We start from the raw sequence: 19914 nt of genomic DNA, 5'->3' as shown, positions 1-19914 counted from the left end.
GGTGCTGTTGTTTTAAATAAAAACGCCACAAGGTGGCAGCTTGTCTCAAGAAATGAAACCAGGTTGCTACAGTAAAACTTGTTTGCTAACTGCAGCCACCTGTGCTAATAGCCACCACCCATCATGGCCCAACATAGCCCACGTTTGTCTGACTTTCAGAGCATGCTCCAACACAGCCTTATTTTTCAAGGGTTTTTTTCCAAAGGGACATGATGAGGGATGTGGCTCACTTTTTTGTGAACTGGGAGTATCTGCAATTGCCGGCATCGGCCAGCCTGAATTCTGTTGGTCAGCTGTTTCTGTGGCTAGAGCTTGGGATAAGTACCTGTTACAGATGGAATATCTCCAGCTGCCACAGATTTGCCCAGGTTGTAAACTCTGTTGCAGTCAGGCAGCTGGAAGGAGAAACCACTTCCAGATGGGGGATTATTTGAAATGTGGAGAAAGTTAGTTAAGATTTTTGTTTAACTTCTAAAAGAAGACTTAGGGCTTGTCTATGCTTGGAAACTTCAGTGAAGTAGCTATTCAGGAATAATTATTAATTATCATATTAATTATTCCAGAATAACTGTTTTGGTAAAGTTTCCCAGGGTAGACAAACCCTTACAACTGGTGTAGACTGTAAGTTCTCCTGAGCGGGGATCAAACCTACATCTTCATATAGGTCATAGTGCCACAGTGGATGTGCTACTCTACTCTACACAGTGTGTTACCCTGCTATATGGAGCTAATAGTAATAATGGTTTAGTTGAGGTGTTAACACAGCTTGCAGTAGTGCATACACATCTGCCATTTCTCTAAAGATACCCCATGTTGACTGGATCACTGTCCTTTTGTCATGTGCTCCTGGAAGAGTGAGAACTCCCCAAGCACTCAAAGATTTGACCCTTTGTGAGACTGATAGGTGAGCCTCATTCTGTGTTTTTTGTTATTGTATCAAGTAGCCCCCTGTTATAGTGGCAAAAAATGTGGAGCCCCTATATTGCCTGTTTACAGGCTGTGCTGTGCTTCCTTGAGAAACCTTGGGAACCATGTGAGATCACACTGTAGTGGATTGTGTGGTCAGAGTCTAAAGCAGCAGTAGTGTAGAACTTCCAGGAGAGCATTCTCATCCGTCTCTCATGCATTGGTGAACATTGTGGTCAGGGGAGGGAGCGATTTTCATTCTGTAATAATTATGTTAATGACATTTACTCTCACTTCTGTCTGGTGGCTGCAGGAAGACATCTCACTAAGCGGCTACCAGAAGCATGTGTCGTCCTGCTCTGCCCCAGCCCCGCTGACTGCAGCTGAACAGGAGCTCCAGCAAATCCGCATCAATGAGGTGAGAGGCTGGGTTTGAGAGATGGGAAAAGGATTTGTATAGGCAATGGGTGCAAAACGGTTAATGCTGGGAGCTGTTGCTTCCAGACAGTGAGATGCATTAAGCTGTGAAATAGCCTCTCCAGGGAAAGGCTGGCTGACTCCTCACTTGGAATATACACAACTAGACTCTACAAAATGCCAGCAAACGTACTGTGGGAATTAGAGCTGTGTTGGCAGAGAGATGGACTGGGTGTGACACTCTCTGATTCTGTGTGGACCTTGGAGTGGGAGCCACCCCCAGCCAGTGCAGGGAGACACAGACAGGAAGGACTCAAACTAAAAATACCAGCAGCCAAAGCAAAAGGGTCCAATCAGAACGTGGCAAAGCTGCCTTGTACTTGAGCCAGTTTCACTTTAAATGATTTTATGCCTTTATTTTTAAAGCTACAACTTCCATTTTATGTTTGGCTAAATCTCTGAAAGCAACATTTGCCATCCGTGTTCTTTAAAATTAACTCACGAAATAAACTCTCACTAAAGCCTTTTATATGCTAAGACGTTTGCTCACAGCTCTGGTTCATTTCCCCTGCTGTAGTTGGTTGGCAAATGATGGTTTAACATCCAAAGCAGAGCAGGGAGCTGCATTCTGAACACTGCTGTAGGCATTAGCATTGTTATCAAGCAGAACCCAGAACTTGTACTTCAGGGGAAGGGCAAGAAGAAATGATTTTCAGCCATGTTTTTTCTGAAATGTGCTTAACACCATTCTCTTTTAGCGCCCAGAAATGTACTAAGTACTTCCTGAAAAGACAGTCCTGTCACAAGGGGCTTGGATTCGAAACTTTTAGGTGTGACGCGATGGGCAGGGATGTGAAACAAAAGGAGGGACTGGGCCGAGGAAGGATGGGGTGACAGCAGTACGATCAAGTGGATACTTTCCTGGCCTCTGTACTTCATGGTGGTTCTGTGTGTGGGCACGTGCATGCAGATAATGTAGGGAGGAGACAGTGAATGTTATTGATGCACTTACGGAGGACGTCCTGGGAAGAGTGAGATTTCAGGAGGAATTTCATTCAGTGGATAGAGGCTTGCGGGGTGAGGGGAGCATTCCATGTATAGGAGGGAGCATAAAAATGGCACTGAGACTTAACTGAGAGAGAGAGACAAGCAGGCCATCAACAATGGCATTATTGGAGGGGTGATCTGAGAGGCTGGGCTGGATAAGTAGGAGCATAAAAACTACTTGTCTGTATTTCTGAAGCCTACCCTATATAAGAGGTGCAGAATACAACATGATCTGATTCCAATATTTATCTGATTGACACAATGCTGGAGATTTCTTCTGCCAGTGATCTCTCAGCCAGTCTATCTTGTCATACTCAGATATTTACCTCTTCAGTCTGTACCAATGCACTCTGGGGAGAAGCCTTCTGACTTTTCTGCTTTTCACTTCACCTGTCTGTCTTCCCTTCAGATTTTTATTTCAAACCAGTCTCTGTTAGAGTGTTGACATCAGTGTTACAGATTTGCAGTCGCTAATCGGCTTCTGGCCCCATTGTTCCCTTTCCTGTTGCTTCCTGCAGCCCATAAACCTAATCTCTCCAGATCGGTCTGGATTTGTTCGCTGTGTTCCTCCACATTTGCTGCTGCCTTAAATTTGTGTCCTCTGCAAACTCAGATGTTAGCTTGTGCCTCTTCCCTCAAGGTCATTGGTGGACCAGGCAGGATCTGAATTCAGCTGCCTGAGCTTTGCAGGGCATGTTGAAGGCATCTTGAGGTTCTGGGGTGCTGCTGAGTCTGCAGAGCTCAGCCCAGGTAAAATTCCGACACTTATACAAATCCTGATGATCTCCCCCATTTCTACTCCCTTCCCCAGATACACACACTTGTCACCTTTTCCCCTGGAGTAATTTTCTCCTTTCCCCTCTAGCACTCCGTTAGGATTGGAGCCAGACTATAGTTTTATTTCAGCACCCCACACACATTTTGTATTATAATCCTTAGTTTGAGAGGGTGTCTGACCTCTTGTCCCCCCCGGGTATCATCCTCTTTCACTCAGCACATCAGTCTGTGGTGCGGTCTCCAGAAGAGACCTTGCTTTACCCTCACCGACAGGGCCGGCTCCAGGCACCAGCCCACCAAGCATGTGCTTGGGGCGGCGCCTGGAGGGGGGCGGCGCGGCGCGGCGGGGCCCCGCCGGGCTCGCTGCCCTCCTCCCGGCGCTCTGGCCGGTCGGGGATTGCGGGCCCACGGCCAGGCTCGGTGCCCTCCCCTGCTGCGCTGGGGTGGGGGCGGCGCGGCGGGTGGCTTTTTTGCCTAGGGCGACAAAAAAGCCAGAGCCGGCCCTGCTCACCGAGCTGTTCAGCTAAAGCACTTGAGATTCTAGCCCATCTGTCGGATAGGATCTATTACAGTAGTACGCTTGGTGTTAAAATGTACCTATCAATGTTTCTGATCTCTTCCCCTACTCCTGACATCAGATTCCCAGCTCTGCTACAGCCTTTCTTTGCCCTTTCGATGGGTCGGTGATGCTGACATGCTCCAAAGAGAATCCTGTCTCCTGAGTGGGGCCACTGCTCCCTGTAACCTGGTGCTGAAATGTGGAGGGATTGAACAGGGTGTCGGTTCTGGATGCAGTTCAGAATGTTGATTTCCATCTATAAAGCCCTAAATAGTCTCTGATTTGCCCCTTTCACAGTAGTTTTTGATCCGCAGCCTGGCGCTTATCAGGAGGCAGTGGCATGGCATTCTCTGTGGGGCCGTGACACTGGTAATCCTTCCCATTGGGAGTTCAGTATAGCCCAGGTTTTGTAGCTCTTAGAGCATGGTGCTTGCTCGCCGTTTTCCTGGTCTGAGGATGCTGGGAGCCCCTTAATTATTGGTCTCTCTAGGTCTGGTTTCTGTTCTTGGGGGTTAGGGGACAGTTGTATTGGGTGATGTGGGCTGATGCAAAATGTGTCCCAAATATGTTACTTTATGTACAGTAAATAGCATCAAGACACTCTGCAGATGATGTGTAATAGACAAACAGAGGCAGGGACAAGGGGTTCCATCAGGGAAGCAGAAATCTCTCACTTAAATACATAGAAGAGAAGCTGATTAGAGGCAAATATAGTTTAGTGAGAGAATTTGATCAGCATTAGCTTTGTAGCTAAATGCGGCGGCAAATGAGAGCGCGTCCTGCTGCTAGTGTGTTCTGACAGAGCATCAAGCTAGTATTGGCTCTGCAGCTTTGCATGTAGTGCCTTCTATTGTCATGCTTGTCTGACTGGCTTGCTCAGTGTTGTTGGATTAAGTGCTTTTTGGCTGTGTCTTGCAGGATAAAGTTGCCCAGGTAAGTGTCTCCTGTTGATGCTCATCTTCTGATTGCTGTCTTTGGTGTTTGCTTTCCCCCATTGAATGAGGGGCAAGTTCTCAATACGTGTCCTGCTAGGTGCATGGTGTGTCGCGTTCTAAGGATACAATGTCCCTTGTGTAGAATTCTGAAGTCGAACCACTGAAATATTAGAACAGCAACAAAAAATGCTGTCTGCATGAATGCAAATAATCACTGCGGTGTTTTGGTTGGGGTTTTTAAAGACACAAACCCCAGGAAATTAAATGATGGCTCCCAAAGCACCTGTATCTTGACTCATTGATCTAGATACCGTTCTCTTTTTAGAGAGGAAGGGTAGTCTAGTGGTTAGCACAGGATCTACCTCCTGGTTTCCAGCTCTGTCACTCACTTCTGTGTGAGCTTGAACACTTGACTTTACCTCTTAGCCTCAGTTTACCCATTACTAAAAAGGGCCTAATACTCTGTCCCACATGGGGGTCTGTCTGTATTATGTAATATTTGTAAAGCATTTTGAGATGCTAGGGGAAAAGGTGTGTGCATGTGTATCCGCATACAATGTGACTTAGTTACACTTGCTTTGGGAACCAGAACTTCTTCAATTTCCTGACTTTTTTTCCCCTCATACAAATTTAAAAAACAATGTCCTTTGAGGGAACTCTGATCATAGAGCCAGGTAACTGTGCACTTATTGACATTGCATTTACATGTATCTGGTTTTACCCATTAGTAACTTGCAAGCCTGACAGTGAATCATTCCCTTCATTTGTCTTTCTCAATCACGTGTCACTGCTATGTCAGGTTGCTCATGAGCGCTAGCTAGGCTGGACTTAGGCCCGGAGAATTTCTTGATCCTGGAACACAAAGAAAATGTGTAAATTAAAGGTCAGGGCTGGCAGAGGCCTAGAAACGTTTGCCCTTTACATGAGTTCTAACAAGCAGCTATAAGTAGTAGCTGGGACTCGATTATACAGTCCATCAGGAAAAAGTTGACTACAAATTCCACAAAGCTTAATTATTAAACTCTCTAGAATTCTGTGGGGGACAAGGGGCACTGTTACCATTTAAAAAAAGGGGGGGGGGATTTGGGGTGTGTTGTGACCCGCACTGTTTCCCATGTGTGTTTCTTCCTTCTTCCTGTAGATACAATTTCAAATGCATCTCTGTTCTGTTCACTTTCTGTTTCAATGCATGTGTGACTGAATAATATCTGGTCCGAATCTGTTGTGTGGTGTTGCTGTTGCCTTCCACCCCAGAGGAGGCTGTATTTCTGGGGGGGTTGGGGGGGGGGGTTCAAGTGATGCTTACATTAATCTGTTTGGAAAAAACTCTCATATTCTTGAGGATCCTTCAAAATTAGACGAACTTCCATAAATAGAAGGGTGGTATTGGTGCCAGGAGTGGGGTTTGGCTTTCAGCTTCATAGAATCAGAAATGTAGGGCTGGAATTGACCTCTAGTCCAGCCCCTTTACTGAGGAAGGGCCAAGAAAACCTAGGCCATCCCTGACAGGTGTTTGTCCAACCTGTTCTTCAACACCTCCAAAGATGGGGATTCCACAACCTTCCTTTGAAGCTTTTTCCTGTGCTTAACGATCCTTATTGTTGAGAAGCTTTCCTAATACTTAACCTGAATCTCCTTTGCTGCAGATTAAGCCAGTTACTTCTTGTCCTACCATCACTAGATACAGAGAACAGTTGTTCACCATCCTCTTTATAAGAGGATATTTAAACCATATTTGACGACTGTTATCAAGTCCCCTCTAGTCTTGTTTTCTCGTGACTAAACATGCCCATTTCCTCCCCAATCTTTCCTCATAGGCAGGTTTTCTAAACCTTTTATCATTTTTGTTGCTGCTGTCTGGACTCTCTCCAAGTTGTCTGCCTCTTTCTTAAAGCGTGACACCCAGAACTGGGCACAGTACTGTAGCTGAGTAAAGCAGGATAATTACCTCCCATGTCTTACATACGATACTCCTGTTAAGGCTAATATTCTGGGGTGTATTTTCACAACTACATCACATTGCTGATTCATACTCAATTTTTGTTCCTTGAGAACCCCCAGATCCTTTGCAGCAGTACTACTGCCTAGCCCAGGGGTCGGCAACGTTCGGCACGCGGCTCGCCAGGCTAAGCACCCTGGCGGGCCGGGCCAGTTTTATTTACCTGCTGACATGGCAGGTTCGGCCGATCGTGGCCCCCACTGGCCGCGGTTCGCCGTCCCGGGCTAATGGGGGCGGCGAGAAGCCGCGGCCAGCACATGGCTCGCCCGCGCCGCTTCTCGCTGCCCCCATTGGCCCGGGATGGTGAACTGCGGCCAGTGCGGGCCGCGATCGGCCGAACCTGCCGCGTCAGCAGGTAAATAAAACTGGCCCGGCCCGCCAGGGTGCTTACCCTGGCGAGCCGCGTGCCAACGTTGCCGACCCCTGGCCTAGCCAGTTATTCCCTTTTGTAGTTGTGCATTTGATTTTTCCTTCCTAAGTGAAGTACTTTACAATTGTCTTTAATGAATTACAACTTATTGATTTCAGACCAATTTTGAATTCTAGTCCTGTTTTCCAAGTGCTAGCAACCCCTCCCAGCTTGGTCTGCAAATGTTCTGAGCGTATGCTTCACTCCATTATCCAAATCATTAATGAAATATCAAATGGTTCTGGACTCAGGACTGACCCCTGTCTGAACCCACTAGGTATGTCCTCCCAGTTTGACAGTGAACTGTTGATAACTACTCTTTGAGTTTGGTCTTTCAACCAGTTGTGCACCCACCTAATAGTAATTTAATCTAGCCTGCATTTCTCTAATTTGCTTATGAGAATGTCATGCGGGATTGTGTCAGAGGCCTTACTAAAATCATGATACATCATGTCTACTGCTTCGCCTCCCACCCACAAGCCAGTAACCCTGTCAAAGAAGTAAACTAGGTTGGTTTGGCATGATTTGTTCTTGACAAATCCATGCTGGCTATTCCTTATCGCCCTGTTATCCTGTAGGTGATTGCAAATGGATTGTTTAATAACTTGTTCCAGTATCTTTCCAGGTACCAAAGTTAAGCCAATGGTCTATAATTCCCCAAGTCCTCTTTGTTCCCCTTTTTAAAGATAGGTATGTTTGCCCTTCTCCAGTCCTCTGGGACCTCACCTGTTGTTCATAAGTCCTCCTACATCACTGAAATAATTTCAAACCAGCATCAGCAGTGTCATCCGTCGCTCTGGTTCATTGGTTCAGGCTGGGAAAGTCTTGTTGCCCAGAAACCTGGGGCAAGGAGAAGTGCTGGATAAGCAAGTGACCCTCTCCGGTGACAATGACCTCAGACACAGCACTTAGCTGCTTGTCAAAGAAGGGGGGCCCAAGCTGCTGAGCAAAGAGAACAGAATCTCTTCAAAGGCAGTGGCAGGTGAAGGGAGTGAGCAAAGCAACAGAGCTGCCGGTCAAAGGGGAGGGGGAAGTGTCTAGCTGATGTCAGCCACAGAAATAATGCCCTAGGACAAGAGGATGGGCCATGGAACAGGTGAACAAGCCAGAGGCTGCGCCTAAGGGTATGTCTACACTACCCGGATCGGCGGGTAGTGATCGATCTATCGGGGATCACTCTGCCGTCGACTCCTGTACTCAGCTGTGAGGACGCAAGGTAAGTCGACCTAAGATACGTCGACTTCAGCTAATCTTAGGTCGATTTCCCCTCTCCGTGTCGTTCCCCCCCCCCCCCCGCCCCCCCCCCCCCCCCCCCCCCGCAGTGTAGACCAGGCCTCAGTTGAATGTGTTAGTGCTTTGATAGAGGTCTGTGGTAACAGCAGAGGGGAGAGATTGAGTGTGGGCTTCTCAGGTAGTTCAATGACAGTTATCTCGTCAGAAAGGCAAGCGATAGTATAGTTTGCTGCCCAAGCCAAAGTAGGCTTTCCAGTAGGATAAACTACAGTTAGTCTCTTGCTGCTAGGGCCAGACGTGTTAACTTTCAAATCAGTGCTCAATTTACATGCTATTTTAAAACACATTTCTGCAAAAATTGTCTGTACAAGACTATCTATGTAAAAAATGTCTGGAACACATCAAACCACTCTGCAAGGTGCAGGGATTAAAAAAAACCCATCAGGCTGAATCAGCAGAAGGTAAGACTGAAGGCTTCAGCCTGAGAAAGTGTAAAGCACACGGCCCAAAAGAGGATGTAGGCAAAAAGATATGAGAAACATAGGTATAATTGTGCTTTCTAGAATTCATAGAAAGCAAAATATCCATGGGTTTCATGTTGACATGATGAGTTCTGTGCATGTTTGGTTTGCAGAAAGCGTGGGAAACTTCTTATAAGGTGTGAGACCTCGAGAATGTTTTCATGCATCTTACGTGTCTATTCTACTGCTCATGTGAAATACGTGGAAACAGCTAATTTCCTTTTGTCCATAAGAAGCTGCTGTTATTAGGTTGCGCTTTAAATGCAATGGGGAGACTAAAAAAAGTGAAAGCATTTGGGGGTTTGAACACCGCTTACACAGTCACAAAATACGATTTCAGTTTTAGAGAGTTTGAAATACCATGCAGCTCGCAGGCCAGCCATGGCCTTAAGCTTGGGTCAAACTATATCTCAGACATGCAGGAAGCAAAGATTATAGCTGTTTGCTAATGGCTCTGCTGATAGGTCTGTAGCAAGAGTCAGCATACATCCCATCTGTACGGGAATCCTGCACTCTCTGCTGTTATAATAGACCTGGAATCTGAGGCATCTGTGGTATCACATAAGCAATAAAAATAGCTTAAGAGCAGTGGGAACAAGGCAAATGAATTCAAACCAAAACCGGTTGGGGTCGGACTGTAGAAGGTGCAGCAGTGAGGATGGGCTGTTTGATTTATTAGAGCACACCTGTCAGCAGGGCCGGCTCCAGTGTTTTTGCCGCCCCAAGCGGTGGGGGAGGAGGGGGAAGCCACGATTGGCACTTCTACCTTCGCTGCTTCATTTTTTGGCGGCAGGTCCTTCCCTCAGAGAGGGACTGAGGGACCCACCGCCGAAGAGCCGCACGTGCCGCCCCTTTCCATTGGCCGCCCCAAGCACTTGCTTGCTGCGCTGGTGCCTGGAGCCGGCCCTGCATGTCAGTTACTGTGCATTGTGGTAGAGAACAGGTGAATGGAGGCCTGGTTTTCACTGCCCAAAAAAGGTGTGTTGTAGTTTTTACTGTGAGGTAGCTAGGTGAGATGAACCACAGGTGAGGGGTGTAGAGTTGGTCCCATCTAGCTTCCTCATGGTAAAAACTACAGGTGCCTTGTGTTTCCACTACAGTTTTACAGTGCGATAGCTAACGCACATTTGTTATCCTGTGGTTTAAAACCCCACACCTGTGGTTTTTATTTTTTGTTTTTTTTTTTTTTAAATGAAGCCACAGTCAGAGTCTCTCTGGAATACCAGTTTTGTGTATGGATTCAAAACCAGCCAGGGCTGCATTAGTTGGGAATGGATCTAATCAACTGATAATTAAATGCAAAAACCATTGATCTTGCAAACTTTGTGGCATTGATGCAAGTCAGGAATTCCAAAATATAAAGTTAACTCGGCCTTACTGCACATCCTGTATGTTTAATGGTGTCTATAGATAATAGATTATGGCTTACATTTAACAAGGGAAAGGAGGAGAGAATACTGTGATTATGGTATGTGGCAGATTTAACGTTGCCAGAGCAACCTTAAATCTTTTGGGATTTTCTGATGTTTGAGCATTCAATCTTTCAGCCTTACTGTTGCATTAACGTTGATCCCCTTCACCTTCATTTAATTTCCTACGCATTTAAAGGGAAAACTAGAAGCTGGAGGTATTGTGCTAGTGAATTCCTTTTTCCACACCAATTTGCTTTCTGAAGCTTATAGCTCCTCTAGTTTTGCCCCACAAGCATGTATGCTGTTTGAATCAACGTGCCCACTTCCCTAACTTCACTGCATCTGTTTGAAGTGCACCCATCTAGAATTAAGCACCTTACCTAACGTGCGGTTAATTTTCAAACACTAATATAGTGGTTAAATTCAAACCATTTTTAACTAAGCTAAGCACTAGCTCCATGAAATGTGGCATGGTCATAGACCTTAAACTTCAGACATTTGTCCTGTAGCCCTGTCTAAAAGTATGTTTTTTTTAAATGATTTATTTTGGAATATTTTTAAATGGAAGAAGTGTATTTATTTCCCCTCCACTCAAAATCTCTTGATAAGTTTGTTGCAACTCTCTCACCCTCAGGCAGAGACCAGTGATGGAAAATTTCAGCCCAACACTTTTGAGTCAGTTTCCTAGGTTCTGTAATATTGTAACATCCATGGCCACTGAAGATGCCAATTTGCTGCATGCTATGGCCACTTGAAACGTGTCAGGAACAGCAGAAGGATCTGGGTTTATCCCTGCTGTTCCTGAGACAGTGCATCCCTTTTAGCATGGTCGAGCCTATGAAACACAGTCAGTCAGTGCCCATTCGGTTCAGTAGGGGGCAGGGATATGCACACACTAGACCAGGAGTGAGCAAACTACGGCCTGGGGGCTGCATCTGGCCCTCCACATGTTTTAATCTGGCCCTCGAGCTCCAGCCGGGGAGCAGGGTCGGGGGCTTGACCTGCTCCATGCGGCTCCCAGAAGCAGTGGCATGTCCCCCCCTTGGGCTCCTACGCATAGGGGCTGCCAAGGGGCTCCACATGCTTCCCCTGCCCCAAGCACTGCTCCTGCAGCTCCCATTGGCCAGTAACCATAGTCAATGGGAGCTGTGGGGCGGCGCCTGTGGACAGGGCAATGCGCAGAGCCGCCTGGCCGCGTCGCTGCATAGGAGCCGGAGGGGGGGACATGCCGCTGCTTCTGGGAGCTGCTTGAGGTAAGCACCGCCCGGACCCTGCACCCCTGACCCCCTCCCATGCCCCAACCACCTGCCCCAGCCCTGATCCCCCTCCTGCCCTCTGAACCCCTCGATCCCAGCCCGGAGTACCCTCCTGCACCCCGAACCCCAGCCCCACCCCCGAGCCTCTTCCCGCACCCTGAACTTCTCATTTCTTGCCCAACCCCAGAGCCTGCATCCCCAGCCGGAGCCCTCACCCCCCCTGCACCCCAACCCCCAATTCCGTGAGCATTCATGGCCCGCCATACAATTTCCATACCCAGATGTGGCCCTCGGGCCAAAAAGTTTGCCCACCCCTGCACTAGACAGTTTGTTACAACACATTGCATATGCCTCAAGCCTTTGTTTGAAGTTGGTAGTGAAAGAGCTAGCTGGTGGCAACATTTGTGGGGTATTGATGTCCTGGATTAAGATATTCATCCCATTCTAATGTAGTTGGATCTAGGTCTCGGATGGTGATACTCTGGGTAGCGCTTGAGAGAGCGATGGGCCAATTAATCAAAGGGCATTACAATTTTAATACTGATTTCTACAGCTTATGCTGAATCCTTAGCTCTCTATTCATGCTAGTCCTGCCTGTGGAGATGCCACCCTTTCGTGTGAGCGTCGATCTGGGCAGGAGATAGTACTCAGACCCCCAACAGTATTTATTTATGGAGCACCTAACAATGCTCCACTAAACAAATCTCAGCCCTGGCCTGAAGTTCATCTGCTTTCTGTGGTGCTGTGGTATGTTTGGTCTTTGATTCTTCAAGGCCTCTAGATCACTGCTCCCGAAACATTTTTTTCCAGAAGAGAGATCCTTGTATGGATCCACTTCCCCTTCTAACACCCCAGTCTCCTATTTCTTGGCTTTCATTAATTCCTCTGAGCACTGGGAGGCTCTCTGGACCACAGCTGGGCCATGGACTGCAATTTGGGATCCACTGCTCTAGAGAAAATCATCCAAAATGTGTGCGGGGTCAGTGGTGACTGAAGAGCCGAGAAGGCCACAACAAAGAGTTGCTGAAGGTGTCCAGAGTCCTCTTCTAGTCTTCTTCATCCTCCACCTCCCTCTGCATTAGCTTTGTCAGCCCCCACCCCACCCATGCATAATCCCATTGGCAGGTGTGAATGGACTCTCCCTTCTGGAGGTGGGTTGCTTGGCGCTGATGTTTTTCTTGTGCCTTTTTTTTTTTTTTTGTTGTGCTCCCAGGATCTGCGCTCCCTGGCCTCCAGCAGTGAGATGGTAGGCCTCTCTCCTCCGGTGTGTCCATTCCCCTCCTCTCCTTTAAAACAATCTCCTCTGTGTGCTGTTCTTTGTCCAGACACCCCCCTTCCTTAGCCAGTGTTCTCCACCCCCTTTGTTAGTTTGAGAAATGTATGGGGAGCTACCCTCTGTTTTGCTCTGAGTTGCTGATCTGATTTCTCCTCTCCCCATGCTCCCAGGACTCCTGCTTGCAGGACTCTAGCACTGAGATGGTAGGCTGGCCTCTAGATATTTTGCGCATTCTCCACACGCCTCTGTCTTGCTCCGGAGTCTCATCTTGTGCCTGCTTTACTCAGTCCCATGCTCCCAATTCCTTTTGGATTATTTTCTTTAGGGAATGAGCTGCTAAGCCACCCCTGGGCAAATCACTTCATTGTCATATTTGCTACCTCCTAACCTTGGGGTGTCATAGAGTTTAAGGCCAGAAGGATCACCAAAGCATCTAGTCTGACCTATTGCATCTCACAGGCCATTAAACACCACCCAGCCACCCGTATATTAAACTCGGCAACCCAAATTAGACAAAAGTATTACAGCCCGCAGGACACTAGACTGTTGTATGCCACAGGTAGAGAATAGGAGGGCTCCCGCTGTGGCAGGGAGATGAAGAAGTGAGTTATTCTCCGATAATCCCGGCAACTGACTTGCACCCCATGCACTGCAAAGGGGAAAGATGCCCAAAGTCACTGCCAATCTGAGCTGGGGGGAAATTCCTTCCCAACTCCACACATGGCCATCAGTTAGACACTGAGCATGTGGACAAGAACCAGCCAGCCCAGCACCTGAGACACAGAATCCTTGTGTCACCTCAGAGCCCTGGCTCTCCCTGCCCAGTGTACCATCTCCAGCCATGACCATCCCTGATGCTTCAGGGGAAGGAGATATAAAAAACAAACAGAATTCATTGGGTGGAGTGGGTTAGTCTGACCCCTCCTGCTGAAGTTCTGAAGCATGAGCTTTTAGGACCATAAGAGACAAACTGGAAGTGAGCTCCAGGGCTGCTGAACCTCACCCCTTTCATGGTTAGAAATTTTCTAATTTCCAGCCTGAGTTTGCTGATGGCCAGTTAATATCCATTTGTTCTTGTGCCAACTTTATCCTTTAGTTTAAATAGCTCTTCACTCTCCCTAATATTTACCCCCGATGTATTTATAGAGAGCAGCGATATCGCCTCTGTCTTCTTTTTGCTAGCCTGAATGAGCCAAGCTCTCCTCTCATAGGATAGGCCCACCATTCCCCTGATCATCCTCATAGCTCTTCTCTGCACCTGTTCCTCTTTCTCTGAGGTGTCACTAAATAAGGGCTGTGAAGGTCAGAGAATCATTTTAGGGGAGGAAGAAGGGGGACCTCATGCTTCCAGCCCTGCTGTGCACATTTTCCCAAGGGGGCCATATTTTGGGTGGAAAGCGGGAAGGGGAGGGGTGTCATTTACCAGATACTTTATTACTGAAACATTTGTGAAGGGTTCCTGATCACTTCTGAGTAATTCAGGGCAGTACGTTCAGTGTGTGGTTGAGAAACCTGAGTTCTAGTTCCTGCTCTGTCCCTGACCTCCAGTGTGACCATGGGCAAGTCACTTCATCTTTTGAGTGCCTTAGTTTCCCCATCTGTATAAAAGGGATAATGCTACTTGTCTCCCTTGTCTAAAGCACTATGGCTGAAAAGTGCTTAACAGTGTTATCCGTAACAGTCTCGCTGGTTTGCAGCACTATAAAGATTAGCGCACACAAAAGTCACTCTGACTGCTCATTATGCAATTTGCAAATGTGGATAACTCCACCAAATCAAACCCATGTCCCTGTGAGATCTGGCTGTGCGCTGGTACTCAGAGGTGACTATTTCCATGGCACTTTTCATCCGTCGGCTCTAAGCCATTTTTTGGCTGTACTGTCACTTATTTTAAAAAGTCATTGTTTTTTTAAGGGAAAGTGAGGAGTGTTTTTTCCTCACTCAAAAATGGCTGAACCATCTTTCCTCAAGTAAAATACCTTCCCCTGAAAGCAGAGCCTGAGCCTGAAAGATGGGTGTTTTCAGAAAGCTGTGAGCAGCTGAATCTGGGTGTCGCAATGGAAATCACTTTACAACCAGCACCAGCTAAAGTGGAACAGCCTCAACGGGAGGTAGCCTTTCCACACGTGGCTTTTAGAGCACATTCGGTACTCTGTACTTAGCAACCTCTAGTCACCAAGCTGAAGCGGGTGTGTGAGGCTTTTCAGAGAGCCATTCACCCCTCTGCCTTCTCTGTCACTGATGTGGTTCCGTCTCCCTGTATTCCATGTGACAGATAGTAGTGGGCTGTTGGTGCTGCCCCACGCTGGTAGAATTCCCCAGCCCTGAGGAGGTACGCTGTGTTGCCTGCCATGTGTTGTGCTTTGAGTTGTGTCTGAGGGATTCTTTCTCCTCTCATTCTTCACCTCCTCTCTTGAGTGGGAATTTTGTCTCTTCTTTTTAAACACTTGCACATGGAAGTTGTACTCTGAGCAGCGCCTCTCATGCTGCTGAGAGAGATGTGAAGAGTAAGCTACCTGGTGAGGGAAGTTAAATTTCCAATGGAAAAAAATCTGATTCTTTTCCTTCCCCCCCTCTTTGAAGTGGATTTGGGTGCACTGGAGAGTGGATTTGTTGATGCCGAGTATTCCTTGTTAGGGTGGTCCGCTGTAAGCCTTTAACATAAGGGCTCATGTGCCTGCTGTTTACCTCCACTTTCCAGGGCTTGCTCTGAGGGATTTTCCCCATCACCTGTGGCATTCTCAGTGGGAATCTGGGGGATGGGTTTGCACTATCCACTTATTTTATCCAGAGCTAATGGTGCACAAATGCTACAGCCGATTGTTTATTGGAAGGCTATATTGAGAATTAAAAATTGCAAACAAAATCTTGCTATGTCATAACACCCCAAAATTTGAAAAACACAGTGGGTGTTTGGAGGAGAGATTATTTATTACAGTAGCACCTGGGAACCCCAGTCAAGGACCAGGACCCCATTGTGCTAGGTGCTGTACAAACACAGAACAAAGCTGGAGAGTTGCAGAGCAAGTCCTGGGATGGCACTGGAGGACCCGGCAACCAAGGATGTTGCCGTCTCACGAGACCCTAAGCAGATTCTCCTCAGAGCTCTACTGAAGACGTCCTCGCATGGCAAAACTGGCTAAAGCCATTGTGCAACAAGGGGATTTTGTGGCTGAGAAATGTGGGCCAAAAACCCCCAAATGCTAGAGAATGGAAGTACAGTTTGATCAAGAAAATACCATAGTCACTTCCCATTCCTGTTTAATTTGAAGTCCCCCAATGACAGCTGCAGCATCCCATGTGCTTGATTGTCTCTCTCATGCACCCAGTTATTTATAACTGGCCATGCGCAATGACGAGCTGAGGGTATCTTCCCCCAGTGAAAACTTTCCTCACCACTCATCTGCGTAGGCAGGGATTAGCTGTGGAGAAAACTCCTCATTGAGACCTTTCTCTAAACACACAGCAGCCCACGTGAACAAGATGCCCTGGAAGGTCTGTGGGAAGATGGTGCTCCTAGGTGGCACTCAGAGTAGATTCTCTGTGGTCCTTGCCTCTCACTTCACATGGCCACATAAATCTCCAGAATGAACAGCAGGGCTGCTTGAGACCAAAGAATCCCCCTGCCTTGGGAAGTCTTAAAGGGGCCAAGCAGCCCAGTGCCCGGTGTTTGATTTAGTGTTGGCTGTCTGACAGCCGTATTTTATTAGAAAAACGAGAATTTTGGTGAAGTTAGAAGACTATTGAATTTTGCTGGCATTGTGGCATCTGTGACTTTTTGCTAGGACTCTCCCCTGTATGTCCATGTAAATGTATCAGTTTGAATGATGCAGCAGGCTTGGAATCTCTCCTGCCTCTCTCGAGATCCTGGGCAACAGGCTGGTGCTACTGAATTCTGAAGAAGTTCAAATGAGAATGAGGGACACAAGGGGTTTCTAGGTCAATAACCCACCTACTTTATTACATGGTATGTCTTAAGGTGCTTGTGATGGTGGTGTCTGAGTTGCTTGCTTAGCTTTAACGTTCCAGTGAATCCTAAGGATGGGGAAGAGAAATCTTCTACCCCTTCTCCCTTTGCTTCTCAGCAGCTTCCTTATTGGTGTAGTCTCTGAGATTAGTTCCTCAACCCTTAGCTGGGTCATCCCCTTAAATTTAAGAGCAGAGGTGCTGAAAGTGGTCGGTCTTGCTGCTTGTGTTAACGGTGGCAAGCCCCAGGCTCAATGTGATCTCCATCAGTGGTGAATCCCATAGCTGTGGGCCCTCTTTGGAGAGTGTTCTGTCCCGGGCACCAGTGGGAATGAACCTCCTTGTCCCCATTGAATATAGTTGCCGCAAGAGGTGAGTGCCTAGTGTCCAAGTTCTGCCCAAGTCCATTTAGGACCTGAGAGATAAGTGGCAAGACACTAAGATGTACCTGGTCCGGCAGAGTTAGTGCGATGTCCGGATGGTTTGCTGCACTATGCAGGTGGGCCGCTCCATGTTGTACCAGCTGTTGGTTTCCAGGTGGCCTTCAGAGTCCTCCCCAGGGGCAGCATATTGCAATAGCGCAGTCTCGAGGGGCCACAGCACGTGGATGCCCGTTTGTCTGGGATGGGAGTGTACAATCTCTTGGTCAGTCGCATGGATTCTAGAGCGCTTCTGCTGACTGGGTGTCCGTGTGCTGCTCAGGATCACTCCTCACTGCAGCCCTGGCCCCCTATGTTCTCTGGGGTGTGGGGGCTGGTTTCTCACACAACATGCACTTGTCTCCCATGCCAGCGAGGCCATGACCCTTCTCCCTGGGGTTAATGTTTTCAATGAGGCAAGGCAAAGGGTGTTCCCTCTGCTGGAATCCCTCAGCTTTGATCAGCCTGGAAAGCACTGCAGCCGGCTTTGCATGCACTGGTGCCCTGTGGGCATGCCATCCTGGCAGGCGCTGCTCTCCTGGCGAGGGCTTCCCGGGAGATCCTGTTGCTCAGTGAGCTGTGAGTGACCCGTTCTGGCTGGGTTAGAGTAGCACAGTTTGTGTTTGGTTTTGTTCCCTTTATCCCACCCCCCTCCTCCTCTTCCTCCTCACTGGCTTTGTCTCGGTCCAGTCTGACGTTGGGGTCTCTGTTTCCAGGTGAAGACCGAGATCAGTGTGGAGAGTAAACACCAGACTCTGCAGGGCCTGGCTTTCCCACTGCAGCCTGATGCGCAGCAGGCCATCCAGTTGTTAAAGCAGAAGAAAATCAATTACATCCAGCTGGTAAGGAGGCAGTTTCCCTTGCGCTTTTCAGTTCCCCCAACTCCTGCCCCGGCCCTCGGGCTCTCCCTGAGTCTGCTGAGCCTCTGAGCGTTGATTTCAGTGTTTTATGCTGAACTCTTTCTCCCTTCCCCTTTAACCAGAAACTGGATCTCGAGCGGGAGACTATAGACCTGGTCCATACAACTGCCACGGAGCTAGCAGACCTCCCCAAAAGGATCCCCCAGGACTCCGGTCGCTATCATTTCTTCCTGTACAAGCACTCTCATGAGGGAGACTACCTGGAGTCTGTGGGTAAGCTCAGCCCTCTCGACCAGTACCCCGCTAGGAGAGAGAATACCTGGGTCAGACGGGTTCCCCCCTGCCCTAGGAAGACGTGGCGTTACTCTACGTTCTGCCCACGTGTGCACTGCAGTGTTCCTGTGTAATCTCTGGCTGGAGCCAAGCCTACTTTCCCCTCCGCACAGGCCGCTACTATTCCAGTGAATGAGTCAGTAGGCAGATGCCTTTGCTGGCCTGCTGTCGTCCTGGCAGGCAGACGGCTATTCGTTTTGTTCTTGCTGTGCCGTTCTTACCCTCAGCTGTCTGGAGATCTTGAACCAGTTCCCATTCCGCTGAAGGGCGTTTGCTCACTCACCTGCTACCAGCGCCTCGGATGCCAGCAGAGGACCCCTTAAACCAGGGCCCCTGACCCACGCTGCTGCTGAAGAAGTGCTCTGGAAGCCAATGCCAAGGATGTATCTGGGGCAGTCCGGTTGCAGGCACCAGAATGTTTAGTCGGAGGAGGAGGAAGCTGTTTGGCTTCAGGAGGCTTTTTCTCTTGTTTTTTTTTTGGTTTCCTCTCCACAGTGGTTTTGCTGTCTCGGTCCTGTCTATGGTAGCGAGCTTGGCACGGGACTACATGTGTGGCACTCTTGTGGGCATGCAGGGCCGAACTGGGCAGGATCTAGGACTGGATTCTCACTGCTGGATCTCAGTTTGCAGATGTTCCTCAACTTTTAAGGCTGGGGTTATGTTGACAGTCTTGCTCTCTCTTGCAGTGTTCATCTATTCCATGCCTGGGTACAAGTGCGGCATTAAGGAGCGTATGCTGTACTCCAGCTGCAAGAGCCGGCTGCTCGACACTGTGGAGCAGGAGTTCTCCCTGGAGATTATAAAGAAGGTAAATCCATGTTTCCTGCCTTGTCTTCTAACACTTGGCCAGCAGGTCATGCCCCCCAACTGGACAACAGAGAGAGCAGATACACACCTTTCTGCCAGTAAAGAGGGTGTAAACAAAGAGGAGGGAGTGGAATTGTTGGGTGTTCCAAAGGGAACCCACCTGAGAGCTGAGCAAGGGAACATTTAAGGTGAACATCCAAGGGCACTGTCCTACTGATGTCTAAGGGCTGGTCCACACTACCGGCCTGATTCGGCGAGTAGAGATCGATCTTCTGGGATCGATTTATCGCGTCTCATCTGGACGCGATAGATCGATCCCAGAAGCGCTCCCCCGTCGACTGCGGAACTCCTGCTCGCCGAGAGGAGGAAGCGCTGTCGACGGGGGAGCCTGCCTGCGCCGCGTGGACCCGAAGTAAGTAAATTTAGTTCGATCTAGGAAACGTCGACTTCAGCTACGCTATTCTCGTAGCTGAAGTTGCGTTTCCTAGATCGATCCCCCGCCCCAGTGTGGACCTGCCCTAAGAGAAGTAGCGAAAGCCCCATCCCTTGAGTCATTTCAGAGTGGCCTGGGGAGCATATAGGAGAACATACTATAGGGGCCAATGCAGGACTGTTTCCTCAGGGGTAGACTAGGGCAGTGCTTCTCAGCCTTTTTGATCCCGGAGACTAGCTTGCTGCGTCAGGGAGATGTCAGGGACCGACGCTGGTCCACGGATCAGTTGTTGAGAAACGCTGGATTAGAGGACCTCATAAGTCTCTTCCCATCTCAAATGTCTGATTTA

The 19914-nt window shown here is 48.4% G+C and overlaps 1 protein-coding gene across 1 annotated transcript in view; it reads left to right on the top strand.

The window, feature by feature from the left end:
• TWF2 (twinfilin actin binding protein 2) overlaps nucleotides 1–19914 on the top strand; it is a 72688-nt gene that overhangs the window by 46919 nt on the left and 5855 nt on the right. Inside the window, exons 5-8 of the mRNA XM_026656681.2 lie at nucleotides 1220–1324; nucleotides 17849–17974; nucleotides 18115–18265; nucleotides 19012–19133. Coding sequence (XP_026512466.1) covers nucleotides 1220–1324; nucleotides 17849–17974; nucleotides 18115–18265; nucleotides 19012–19133 — 504 coding nt within the window. The remainder of the gene's footprint in view (nucleotides 1–1219; nucleotides 1325–17848; nucleotides 17975–18114; nucleotides 18266–19011; nucleotides 19134–19914) is intronic.

This window comes from Terrapene carolina, unplaced genomic scaffold (assembly GCF_002925995.2).
Source record: "Terrapene carolina triunguis isolate 2854851 unplaced genomic scaffold, T_m_triunguis-2.0 Scaffold232, whole genome shotgun sequence".
Classification (NCBI taxonomy): domain Eukaryota; kingdom Metazoa; phylum Chordata; order Testudines; family Emydidae; genus Terrapene; species Terrapene triunguis.
Note: the sequence above shows the minus strand (reverse complement) of the source record. Positions and strands in the feature narration are given on the sequence as shown.